This window comes from Poecilia formosa, unplaced genomic scaffold (assembly GCF_000485575.1).
Source record: "Poecilia formosa unplaced genomic scaffold, Poecilia_formosa-5.1.2 Scaffold10, whole genome shotgun sequence".
Classification (NCBI taxonomy): domain Eukaryota; kingdom Metazoa; phylum Chordata; class Actinopteri; order Cyprinodontiformes; family Poeciliidae; genus Poecilia; species Poecilia formosa.
The window spans coordinates 2,204,535-2,218,594 of NW_006799949.1; the positions used below are offsets into that span (position 1 = coordinate 2,204,535).

At 36.7% G+C, this 14,060-nt stretch overlaps 1 protein-coding gene and 1 long non-coding RNA gene across 2 annotated transcripts; one reads left to right on the forward strand and one right to left on the reverse strand.

The window, feature by feature from the left end:
* Positions 1-76: 76 nt before the first annotated feature.
* LOC107834520 (uncharacterized) lies at positions 77-3,154 on the reverse strand. The gene is made up of 4 exons (XR_001660315.1): positions 2,916-3,154; positions 1,577-1,660; positions 1,328-1,460; positions 77-839 (listed from the first exon to the last, which is right to left on the reverse strand). It is a non-coding gene; the product is annotated as an uncharacterized LOC107834520 (long non-coding RNA).
* Positions 3,155-5,667: 2,513 nt separating this feature from the next.
* On the forward strand, positions 5,668-9,447 carry nppc (natriuretic peptide C). Its single transcript, XM_007541545.2, has 3 exons — positions 5,668-5,923; positions 6,843-7,137; positions 8,431-9,447. Exons 1-2 carry the CDS (start codon positions 5,831-5,833, stop codon positions 7,113-7,115), a joined length of 366 nt encoding a protein of 121 aa, XP_007541607.1. The 5' UTR covers positions 5,668-5,830; the 3' UTR covers positions 7,116-7,137; positions 8,431-9,447.
* The last annotated feature ends 4,613 nt before the right edge of the window (positions 9,448-14,060 follow it).

Consider the following 14,060-nt stretch of genomic DNA (forward strand, 5'->3'; position numbering starts at 1 on the left):
TGTATTATTTTTGAAACAGAGCTATTTTCATCTGATTTAATGTCAGACAGCAAGGAAGAAAAAGATTGTGTCCCTTACATGGCATTTGAAAAAATCTGGCTTTAACTGTATCCATCCTTTTCCATTAGGTTCAAGCATGTTATGGCAGATGTGAAATCCGTCAGAGCAGTTTTGTAAAAGGCATTAAAATTCCACATGCAATAAAACTGTTATTTATAGGGCCATAACAGGCTTGTAGCTTTACTAACACAAACACCAAAGGAGAAACCAAGACACTGAACTCTCCCATATACACTAATTGAAGGGTCTTGTCCTTCTGTAAGCTTGCATTAATGCACAATTAAAGTAAGTTAGCAAATCTAATTTAAATTCAACCACATGACAGCTAAAAATCACTAACTGTAAGTTAGCACATAAGAGTATTTATTTTAGTTAAGACAGATCAAGAATGATGAATAACAGGCAAAAGCATCAGTACTCGCCGGCAAGCTGTGTGATGTCATTGGGAAAATCGTGTAATTACAAAGCACAAACCTGTGACATAGAAGCTGTGGTATTAAGGAAGAATGTGTCACACACTTGTTAAGATTTTAAATAAACTAATTAGTAATCAAGAAAAAATGTTTGGCTGAAAAAAAAAATATGAACAGAAGCTGAAGCTGATGAAAATAGAGGTCAAAAATGAATTTGCTAGATATGAAGTGGCTCCACCAACAGAGTGAGTATTTTCACTACCGGTACTTTACCTTTACGTTAGTGAAGACGAGGAAGCTTCATTTTGTTCTGGAGCTCGTTAGTGAAGATTCTCCTTCTTCTGCCATTTGGCATTTGTCCCTTCACTGTAAGAAAAAAGAATAAAGACTTGAGACCATTTTTGGACAAAATGTGAACCTAATATATTTGCTGCATAGCAAGTACGTTTCAAAGAGAATTATGCGGACCAAGTTGAACTTGTACTTGCTGTAAATATGAACAAAACCATCAATTTGTCATTCAGATGTATGAGAATCCAGTAACGTCAAACCAATACTTCAATCAAGATGGCACCAGGGTACCTGGCATGCCATCTGATTCACTTTCTTTACTTTCTTATTTTTGCTTTATTTGTGTATTTATCCTGTTCCAGTGCCTCAACAGTTTATGTTCATTAAGCACTTTTGGACATTAAAACTTCAATGGATCTACATTTTGGATATGGTTTGGGAAAAAGGAATTGAGGCTTCCACTTTTTCTCTCATGTCCCTACTGAACTGTTGGGTTAGCCACATGCCATTCCGGAGAGCCGATTACCTCAAAGACGTGGTAAATGTGAAGGCTCAAAGCTTACCTGGCATTTCTTCACCATCCGGTAGGCGGCTTTCCTAGGCTTGTGAGGTATTGTTGTTTCCTAGTTGCTGGATTCGCCTCGCTCTTCCGGGGATGTACTCTTCTCTCACAAACACCCAGGGATCCGAAGTGCTCTGTTTAAATTCAAGATCCGTCATGAATTTTGTGAACTCTTTGTTCCAACAATGAGGAGACAGACTGTTTTAGTCCACTGATTTATTTTTTAGCTTGAACACAAGATGCTACTGACCTGGTTTGATAAGTCCCTCAGGTTGTTCCATGTATATTTCTTTTGTCCAGGTGTCCATTTAAGAATGCAGTGTTGTCGGTTATTCTGGATGGCAAAGTACAGTATACGTATTGAGCTAAAACTTGCCACAGGTGAAAATGTTTCAACTGCATGAGCACCATAAAGTTGTGAGTAACCTTTGGCAACAAGTCTGCACTTGTATCTCTCTCCTTCTCAATCACTTTGATGCTTGACTTTGAACCCAATGACCCGATGACCTCTTTGCCCTTTGGTAGTTTCACTAGAACCCAGGTTTAATTTTCTAGCAGTCACTAGAAACTGATGCTTCTTCCCATTCTTTTACACTTGGACTCTTTAATACTTCTTTCAGTGTGATTGGTTCTGTTACAGAACCAACATTAGAACAATGATCAACAGTCACCATTTCTGTGAACTCGTCATATCCATATCTCTTTGGAGCTCTTCTAATTCCTCTTCCTCTTTTAAGAGTTTCATAGACAATGATGTCATCATCACTTGTTTCCTTTTCTTCTGAGATGGTAGTCACCTCTTTCTCTGGACAGGAAATGTCCACCTCATGTTTCCAGTCAAAGTCTGATTCATTAAAGACTACATTTTTGGAATCAGAATTCTTCTCTTTTCTTCGTCGAACAGACAATAACCTTTAGCATTGTCTGTATATCCCCAAACCTGAACTTCACAGCTTTCTTGTCTAGTTTTCGTTTTTCAGCGTCTGGGACATGTGCTTAAGCAACACAACCAAACACTAACCTGACTCACGTCGGGTTTTTTGCCAGCCCATTGTTGGTAGGGTGTCTCTTGCTTCAGAACAGATGTTGGCAATCTGTTTTGTATGTAGGCTGCTGTTGCTAGTGCTTCACCCCAGTACATCTTTGGTAGCTTAGCATGAGACAATATGCGTCTCGCTGCTTCGTCCTGTTTTTTCTAACTGCAGCTCAATTTTGCTGAGGCGTATGATGTACAGACATGTCATGGTAGATACTTGGAGCCTTCAGATATTGTTTAAAACTCACTTGAAATGTACTCCCCTCTATTATCTGATCTCAGTCTTGCAACTATGTGTCCACACTCATTGGACAATGAGTGTCCAGTGACACTCATTGGACACTCTGTCCATTGAGTGTCCATTGGACAATGAGTCCATTGGACAATGAACTCATTGTCCAATGGACAATGAGTTCATTGTCCATGAACTCATGGACAATGAGTTCAATGGACTCATTGAACTCATTGTCCAATGAGTCCATTGTCAGTGAAACAATATAGTACCGGAGTTTGGTAGCTTGTTATTAAATACAATTGATTGTAGAGTACTCACATTCAGCACTAATATGGAAAATACTCGTATCCCTGTTTCTCGATTTCTGCCCGAGTTTGTGCGTTAGCATCCGGAATTAGCATATATATCACTCTCCGTTCTATGTACAATAGTCCTCTGGTCCGTTCAGCTTGTCGATATTCATCTTGTCATTCATTGTGAATCCCGCAATTCTGTTTGTTTGACTCAAAAACGTTTCTAACAGAACTTTTTTTTAACGACGCACTGGGACCTTAGGGCTTTCAACGTGTTTTTTCTATTCTCTTCAGAAAGGAATAGTACAACTGCAGTACTCAGAAGACACAGCAGATGGCAGCATAACAGTCTTTGCATTAACAGCCACTGAACAAATTATTGCTTCACATTTCAACATATCAGTACATCTACTGAGATACCCCAGAATAAACTAAGCTAGTATAATTGAGTGTCATAAAAAATGAAAGTTTTAAATCTAGCCCGAAAAGTGGACTAGTGGGCTAAAACTGGGAGCTGGTTCCACAGCAGAGAAACCTGATAGCTAAAAGATCTGCCTCTCATGACCTTTTTGATTTTGATGTGTATTTACTTTTTGTGAGAAGTCTAACTGAAATTTTCTATAGAACCATTTGATGCAGAGTTGCTATGTTAACTTCTTTTTTGCAGTATTTATGAATGATAAATACTACTGAATGATGACATAATGCTTAATGTTATTTTTCCCCCGTGTATGTATAAATAATGATGAACCAAAAGCATTCTACTCATTGTGTAATATAATCAGGAAAACAGCCCTGAACCCTAAACAAATGAAATCAGTTGTTAACACTGGATGAATATAATTAAAGTAATTCTGATTTTAGTGCTAATTGCTGTTCTAGTTTATTCATTAGTTATTCACAGCAAAAACATTGGAGTGCCATTGCTAATAATTGAGTTTAATTTGAAGCTATTTAATTTAGGTTATATACATGTAACAGACTTTTGGGGGAAATTAAACAGAGAACAATATATTTTATGACCTTTTTATTTAGTTTCAGCAGATGCATAAACACACTTAAAATGACTGCACACAAATATTCTGCAAATTCTCTGCTTTACTTGGATTTTTTGTTTGATCTGCTCAGTTTTTACCAAGTTTCATTCATTGATGCTTACCCACCAAACATTTGGCTACATAGAACTTTCCCCTGTCAACACAGCAAATGCTGCCACTGTGTGTTCCAAACCGGTTGCTGCCTGACACTCCTGTTCCTCTTGTCACTTTGTACCTGCACAGCTTCATTAATACACACTCAAATAAATTGAAGTTGCAAAATTTAGATTTTTTTTTTTCATTCCTTAGCTGTCAAACTCACAGCCCCACCCCTCAAATAAAACTTTACTATGACGTGTTTAGAATGTACGAATTCCGTCTCTAACTTGTTGATTTCATTAGGAAGCTAAATTTACAAGCATGTCTATTCAAAAGACTGGTATTGGCTCTTAACAGATGTGCTTCTGTGCTACCACTGTAAAACAATCTAACTTCAAAGTCTCTGCTTTAACCATTCATGTTTTTTTGTTTGTTTTGTTTTTTGTTTTTTTATGAAAGATTAATTACAATATTTCAGACAAACATCCATGATATGGATTCAGTGTCCTTCATGCTGCCATTAAAATGTGATTGAGATCTGTTAAAGCAGATGGTGGGGTGAAGAGATGACGGTATTTATCATCTTGCCTTTAAAATATTCTCCAGTGAATTTCTTAATAGCACATCAGATGGTTTTATGACAAAACTCTTAACTTTTAATCTCTGGGCCTGTGAGGTAGAGAAAATCTGAACAAAACTGCATTAACAACTCTATCACAACTCTTATCACAACGTTGATAAGGACATCTTTACTAATGTTTCATCACTGCCACACTGTAAGCCGAAGCAATTAGGATAGATACTTGATGAGAATCTATCCTAATTGTCTGCCTTAATCATATAAATAAACATAAGACTGGAAAATAAATGTATTTTTGCATGTTATCTGGTTATTTTCTAAAGAGCCCTGGTAGAGGTGACAAAAAAGTATGTCTTTGACTTTCTGAGCAAGAAAACCTGAAAATCACATCTGCGATTATCTGCTGCTTAGTCTAAACCTTCTTTTATTTTAACTCTCCCTCAAGGTTATTGAAACAGATGCCTTTGATGGTGATGTCATTAGCCTACTCTTCTTTATGTAGAGATGCCTTGTGTGTTGTAACAGTTTTTTGTTTGTACTTTGTCCTTTTTTTCTTTGTGAAATCATATAACTTTGTATTTTCCTATCCAAGAAGTTTGCATTTGCTCAGATGATTTGCTTTTAGTACACAATTCTTTGAATTTATCTAGTAAAGTCACTAAAAAAGACTTGACACTTAAGTTCTAGCGGAAAATTTAGCGTTTTATTCTTTGTGCCTGTGTAAATTTTTTGTTTTGTTTTGGGGGTTTTTTTGTTGGAACTTTTTATAATCATTGTTGCATTTTCATGGGTCCTTCACCAGGACGTCTTTAATCTTATTTAGTACCAATTCGGCTAGGGGCTCAAAAGTTAGAAGTAGGGGGATTTTTTTTTGACAGGGGATAGACGATATATCATTTCCTGTAAAGCCTCGATGACCAGAACATTGTATCATTTAATTAAACCCTGACATGACGTGCTCGGAGGCAGGTAACGAAAACAAAGAATTGGCCTGAAGGAGGACCATTACGCAGGTTGTCGTGACATCATTGAGGGCTGGCTATAAAGAGCCGAGGACTGATGCGCAAAATTAGAAGAGCAGTTCAGAAGCGTTGGGGTAAAGGACGCGTTCAATCCTGTTCAGTGGCTGACTGACTAAACCGACCTTCCATCTTCCTAAAGAAGAAGAAGAAGAAGAAGAAGAAGAAGAAGAAGAGGAGAGGAATCCCTGTAAGACTTGACAAAATGAACTTGTCCTACTTGGTTGCTTGTGGACTTTTGGTCAGCCTGCTTTCAGAAAAGATGGGAGCAAGACCTTTAACTCAAGCGCAACAGAAGGTAAGCCGGTTGTATCTCAAATGATGCTTGGTGTTGCATTTATGCATGAACAGTTGCTTTTTTTATTTGAGTCCAAAAAACAAACAAACAAACAAAAAAATGCGTCAGATATTAATTTAGTTCACGTTTGTCATTCTGGAAAAGCTTTGTTTTCTCTTTGTTAATAAGCTAAAACTTGCCCAAGCTTTTTGCGTTAAAGCAGTTTCTTTTTGTTGTACTAAAATAACATTTTATTCTGTAACATAATTTGTCACCATTTTATTTAGAAGATAGCAATTTAAAGAGATGTTAAATGGTATTTCACAATTTAGTCATCAGCAGGTACCGATAGTTCCTTTTACATTTATTCCCGACTTGAAAATGTATCTGTTGGAATCTGTTGTGTGCGTAAAATCAAATTATAATAGCGGCAAAGGACTACACTAACTAGATAAGTTATGCAGTCATATATCCGTTATTAACAAATAAATAAATAACCAGGGTGAAGTGGATACCAAAGTCCAGACTAAATACCGTTCATATGCACCTGCTTCCCAGTCTGGTAGTTTTATTAGAACGCAGTGTCACTTAATAAAAATTAAAGTAGCACTTATATGCGACAGGGGAGATTTATAGACTAGCTGTGATTCAATTAACCTCTAATCTAATAACTGCAATATTCTCTTTTGGGGTGGAATTTGAAGCCGTTATTCCCGAAGGGTATAAAATGTTGAAATATTCCCTCTAATGCTCGCCGTTTATTTGAATATTATACTGTATTGAGGCTTACCTCAAATGGTGTAAAAATATGTAACCTCTGCCCGAACAAGCAGTATATATTCTTGTTGTTAAAGTTATAAGAGGTTTGGAAAAAAAAAAAAAAAGAAGAAGAACATTTGCCGGAGGGATGCATTGCTCATCTATCTTGTTCATCTCACAGTCACTCCGAAGTTTGCTGGGTGAGGAACTAGCGGAGATCCTGGAGTCAGATGAGAGGGAGCGAAGGATAGATGCAGTGCGCTCTCGGATGAGGTTACTGCGAGATTTACGCATGGATACCCGGGCCAGAGGGATGTGGGCACGTCTCCTCAACGACCAGCCCGCAGCGAGGAGGCACAAGTCGGGAAACAAGAAGGCGGGCTCCACGTCACGGAGTGGCTGTTTCGGACACAAGATGGACAGGATAGGGACCATCAGCGGGATGGGCTGCTAGGGCTCGGAGCTGCGAAGAGACGGTGAGTTCATGGGGCATCCCTGCTTTTTACACTTAGACGGAACCGGAGTAACCTCCCAGATAGAAACAATGAGGAAAATCTGGAATAGTTTTGAATAAATGTCCAAATATACGACAAAAAGACAAGAAAACGATAACATGTTTAATGTTGAAATAGTGTTTTAGGACACTTCCATTAACTCAGAAAGTACACTGAGGAAAAACATAAGAAACTATTAGAAGTGTTCATACCTGGGAGAAAAAGTAAGTATGCTCTACAAGGTCAGACAATGTCCTATATTAATGTCAGGATAATACATGATGTCTGAATTCTTATGGTTCATGAGGCAGTATGTTCTGATCTTATGCAATAACAGAGTCTAGAACAAATGGGCATGATGATACTTGCATTTTGCAATGAATTCCAGTTTAATTCAGAAATTAGTTGCATGTCAGGAGTCACTCTCAAGTGTGCTATTGTGTCATAACTGTGTGATTAAATCCTTGTTATTAAACCACCTGGAACATAGGAAGATTCTAAGCCCCAAAGGATCCAAAAAAGATAATGTATCAAGTTATTAAAATAATAAATTTTCAACCACTGCGATACTTTCTTCGAGGACGCAAACTGTTTGCCAAAAAACTCCCTTAAACCAGAGTGACATATAGGGTGCAATCTTGTGGGTGCTTAGGAAGTCCACTCTCTTGTTTCTACTCATAATCGTGAACGATCCCATCTGTTTCATTTGGAAAAACAGCGGCATACATCATGTTTAGGAAGTGGAGACGACAAGGAGGGATGGAGGAAGGAAGTGGCGATGTGGACGAGCACGTACACATCCATGCACTGTCTTGAAAACGAAGCACCCTGCAGTGGTCAGATTCTTTCTGGGAAAGCCATTTTCTCCAAACCCAAGTGTTTTGACCAAAAGCAGGGAAGGGGCTGTGTTTGTGAATGAAGTAATGTGGAAGCTAAGGTGACACACAATTAGTCCTAAGGGCTGGGGCCTTTTTGTGGTTGTGGTGAAACAGTGAGATCCAGCGTGGGGACGTGAGAGTTTATGACTAACTTGGAAGTGTTGGTCACTGGTTAACACCCAGAAATGTGAAAGTTTGTAATGTATTCCCAGTTCAAGAGACCAGAGTAAGATCGTTTTATGGAGATTAAAACCAACAAGCATGTTTGGAAATCCCCAGGATGATGAGCAGCTGATGAATAGCCACTTAAAATTACAGGATAAATGATAACGTGTTGACGAACCAGCCTCTGACAGTGCTTATAAGATTTTCTCTCCTGTTTCTCTTCCTTTTCTAGGTCTTTGGACGATGGGTTTGGACAACATAGGCTGACTGTGTTGCCACCTGAGCGAAAAATGACCAACTGATATGATTTTCGGTACGAACGAGCCCACAGCCAGCGTTGGGCAAAGACTGAGAAGACAATGCTGCAGAAGCCTCATCACTTTATATAAATAAATATGAATATATAAATAGTAAATATGCAGGTATATATTCATCAATGTATGCCATACAAAATGGTCTACAAATACAGAGATGCATACTATGACGTTGTGGACAATGGTGTAAAAACTAAAAACCGCAAGAGCTGTACATTGTTGCTGCTGCTGCTACTGTACATTCAAGTACTTCATTCACTCCTGCGTTAATGTATTTATGTTTAAAATATTTATATGTTTATAAAAGAGATATTTATAAATCTGAGTGTTATTTATGTAACATTTTTGAAAATGGATGCAAACTGCAGGTCAATTCTGTTTTGTTTCCTTTTACTTTTGTCTTATATAGTTGTGAATGTTTTAAGAAAAAAAATATGATAAAAATGAACTTCCATGTGCACATGCCATCCTTTCTGGGCGTCTTGTGTCTCATTAATGTTGTGAAAGAACAATTAGACATTTAGCGAAGAACATCAATAAGCTGAACAACAAGTAGGAAACATTTCACTATTTTTTTATTTTCACTATCAGTGTTTAAATAAGCATTAAACAAGACAATCCTAAAGTTAGTTTCTGCAGTGTATTTAAGGGCTATTTTACTCCCTTTCTGGTACCTATCTTAACTCATGTTTTATAATAATTAGACAAGTTAGTTTTTGTCCATCCACCCATGCATTTTTCTATACTTGCGAAATTCTTTCAGCGTTGAGAGGGTTTTGGTGCCTTTCTCCTGCCGTTATTGAACAAAAGGCAAATGTACTATCGACCAAAGTATGTTAGCTAAATAGATGTAAAACTCACTGACTTTTCACAAATTCAAATTCTTATCCTTTATCGTACTGGAAAAAGGATTAAAGGCCAAAGTTCCAGTTTAACCCATGTTCACTTTTATCTTTCTCAAAATTGGAAAAAGATAACATTAAATTCCATACTATTCCAGAATTTTCAAGAACCATTTGAACCCTGGTGTTATGCATCCCACACTAAAACATTTTTGCCTCTTTCAACATTTTTGGTTCATCCTTTCTTGCATTCAGCATGCAAGATTGTGATGTATCGTCACAATCTTTTAACATCTACGGTAGATTTTTTACTTTTAGCTACAAAAATTGCTAAACTACCTTAAGAATTGTGATCTGGATCAACAGGACTCAACTATTGGATGTTCCTTTATCTTTGTCACGTGTTTTGTAAAAAACAAATTCACCTGAACCCTCAGAAAAAAAACACACACTTAAACTATCCTTGAAGCAAATTTTGCCCATCACAGATACCTCAGAGATAAAAAAAAAAGTTATGCTGGCTGTCATAACTAGAAGATTGCAACCTCAGAAAAATATATATTAGCAATATCATGTAGCAGCATGAATAAAAAGCCAACTAGTGTGATCCCAAATCTTTATTCTTACTAAAGAATACTCCACCCTGCCTTTTAACTCAGCTTATCATTAACTTTTAGGGATATTTAGGGGAATATATTTGGCGTCGGTTTATTGGGTAGAAAAGACGAAGCACTAAGTTTCTAAGTTTTTTATTGCTGCAATGTTTGGAACTTGGATCCAAACCAAATCTTTACTGCTGCAACGTCAAGTTATATAATGGTGGTAATAATGATTAATGTCTCTATTTTTGTGGCACTTGTCCCAAAAATTTTTTTCCAAGGTAGAGGTGGGAAAAAGGAGGGGAGGAGGGAACAAAAAACATTTCCACGAGGTATTCAAAACTTACGAAATAAGTGCAATGTTCAAAGAAGCAAATAATCAAAGAAATAAAATAATATGGAAAGATATAAAATCAAGTCTATGAAAGTGTTTATAGGAAAAATGTGAAAATAAATTAGCTGCAGTTTAAGTCTCTGAGAAGGGTAGTTTCAGTCTTGTGAAACGATCAGATTTAGATGTTACTGGAAGTAAATTTTTGTAAAAGAAATTGAATGAATTATTTCCAAAAGGTTCTGATCTGAACATTATCGTCGACCAATTTTAATTAACAAAATTATAACTCTGAAACCATGATTAAATGTTTCAGATTATAATTGTATTTTGTATTGAACCTATTTTTTTCTTCAAAAAATGCTTTTCATTATACCACAAAAAAAATTGCACTCATTAGTCACTTTAATAGGTACACATTTACTAGTCAAGTCATAAAACAAATAAGACAATCATGTGGCACCAACTCTATGTCTTTAGGCAAGTAGATATTATGAAGATTGTTATTGAAGAACAGAGTAAGCATCATGAAGCGCACCATGTCACAAAGCTCAAATAACATAAACATGAGTACACTGTATTCCAATGGCCTCCACAGTCATCAGACCTCAATCTGACACCTTTGTGATGCGGTGGAACAGGAGATTCAAACATCACAGACGTTCAGCCAACAGGTCTGCTGCAACTGCGTGATGCTATTGTATCAATACAAACCAAAATCTTTGAGGAATTTTCCCAATACCTTGTTCGGTTTTTATATCACAAAAGAATCAGCACCTGTCAAGACAGAAGAGGATCCTACTTTGTACTTGCAATGTGTACCTATTAAAGAGGCTCTTTGGTCAATGTCTGTGATATTGTGTTCTATCATGTCACCTCCACTAGGGGGAGCTGGAGAATAGAATAGTGACGAACCAAAAAACACCCATCTTCAATATAAAAACTACATGCTTTTATCAGGACGATTTAATTTCAAGCAAAATGTTACACAGTTAAATCATGTCATATATTTCTATGCATATAACCTAGAAAAGGTAAATACCATTTAACAGAAAGTGTAAAGTGTTTTTCTCAGAGTCCTAAAATATTTTCAAATGAGAAACTTTGCAAGAAATGTGCAATTTGGATACAGTGTGAGAGCATTTTTTTTTCCACACAAGAGGCAAATTAATTAACTCTAAATCCCATAATAAACTCCAGTATAGAATTTATTACCTGTGGGTACAACTCTTCTCTTTTTGTCGTCACAATTAATTTTCTTTGTCGTCTTGGGCTGAATGAATATCTGCAGCAAATTTGATGCTGTTGCTAGAATGTGATTCAGGCAATCAAGAATCTTAGAACTTAGCTCCATTAGCGATGGTCAATGGAAAACGTCATTGACAATATAGAGGAACAGTGACATGATTTTCCAAGTTTAAATCTCCCAATGAGTAATTTGGGTGGCTGCCCAGAAATAATGCGTCTGTTTGCGATAAAGAAGGGAGACGCATAGAAACCTTTGGGGTGCATCTATTTTTCTCACTAATGCCTTCATTTGTTGGGTTCACTTGATTTAATCCACCAGAGCAACACAAGTGTAAGGGGAAGTGCTTTGAAAAGAGGGCGCAGTCTTGTATGCCCTCTAGATTTATCTTAGGAGCTCTAGTGAGGTTTGGTTCTGTTAATGTGTCTCTGTAGCATTGGAATGACGTCTTTATACTCTGAGATGGTTTCTCAATGTCTCTGATGTCGGAAAACTTGCATATGGTTTACTGGCACAGAAAGCGGCAAAGATAATGAAAAAAATCCAAATGAGTTTGGATCAGCGTTTTTACAATAGCCAGTATATTTGTAAAATTAGAGAATGAAAACTTAATATATATAACTTACTATATATATTTCTTAATCTTTAATACAAAAGTTACAAAAGATAAAGAAAAGCACATCCTTAGCTATGACTCAGATTAGTTTGAGTGAAAGATGTAAAATGCAATGCTGCCTCTGTGTGGTGTTCAGTGTTAATTACTCCGATGTGCTGTGACATCTCCAGTGATTCAACAAAATAAAAGTTACTTGGTATCACACAGATTGCTCCCACCACCAACAGAACTAAATACAAGGAGCTAATCTAGGTCATGACGTCACTGTAATTATTCTGGAGGGCTACAGACTTTTTGGAGTCATTGAAAACAAGCACGGCCTTTTGAAACAGGATAAGCTTTATAATTAAAAATCTTTCTGAATGCTCTTTGAAATTCCAGGAATAAAGTTGCCCCTACACCTACCAAAAGTTAACATTGAGTCATTTTACTTAAGCAAACCTGAATGTGTTTTATTTTATACAGACTAACAGACAGAGCAAAAGGCAGAGGTTTGTAAAACATCTTAACCAACAAATATCTAGACAAAAAAGATGTGGTGTACAGTTAGCTTATGCTACAGACTTGCACATTTAGAGACTACTCAGTCAATTTGGATGGATATCTTACCACAGGCTCTCAGTGTGTTTTAGGACTGGACTTTATCTGGTTCATTCTAACATGTATACTTTGGTCTAATCCATTTCATAATAGTTCTGGCTAAATGTTCATGTTTCAGTCTTACATAGAAACTTTGTCTAACTCAAAAGTTTTGAATTACAACTATCACCACCTTTAATGTACAGGATGTGTGCGCTTAACGTAGACAGCTGCAAACTGTCACAGACGGCCCTCAATCTGCAGTTGACATTCCATTTGGACAAGTTAATAAAATAGTGGACCAGTTGAGACAATACTTTAAGTTTTGCACCTGTCTCGGTTGTATACAGCTAATATGTATCACATGAAGGAATTTTTAAATATTTCTGCAACAAAAATGGTATCAGCCATAAGGGATAGCAACCAAACAAATTTGTTTATAAAGAATATTGATAATTTGATTTCAGTAATAAGTTGGCTAATTCAGATTAAGATGGAGAGAAATTCCAAATTCTGAAATAATATTTGAAAATACCTCAAAGGCAAATCATATTTTGATTAATCATAGTATTATTTTAATATTTTTGACAAATGTAAAGACACTGTGTAGTGACTTAAATGAGTTGACTTACATTCACATTTTTGATCAGCTTAAATAAACACATATTTCAAAGTATTAATAAATTTCCATGCTGCCAAATGCCAAATCAGTTTTTTTTTATACCTGTTTTAAAGTATTTGTACTAGCATAAAAGAAAAGTAACAAAAAAAAAATCTAATGTAGACATTTGACTCATGGCCGCTGGCGATGATAGTCAGGCAGACACTTGATTACCTTTGATGCTGTTCTTCAACTTTTTAATATGTTTTGTCCCTTAACAACGCTCACATTTTTTAACCGAATTAAAGATAAAATAAACGTTTCAAAAAACGAAATACAACTTGAAGAATGAGATCAGTGTTTTCTCCACAGTAGGCGTACACCACGTGTAATGACGGTCCATAGCAGATGGTTAAATCCACGTGGTTAAAACAGCTGCATAGGTTTAAACGACGTTTTGTGTAGTTTAGCAAACTGGATTTTAAAACTTTAGCACTGTTACACCATCAGTAGAACTCTGCTAATATTTGAAAGTGCGTATTTTGAACAGATTCGCAACGCAACGCGATAATTTTGATGTTACACAAAGAAAAACTTGAAATCGTGCAAAGGATTTCACTTCTCTCTGCGTTTGAGTAAATTGTACGTCATACGCAACGCCCACGCACGATGGGAACACTACAGCTTGTGATTGGTTGATGCAGGTATGTGGGCGGGTCGGCGTCATAGCGTAG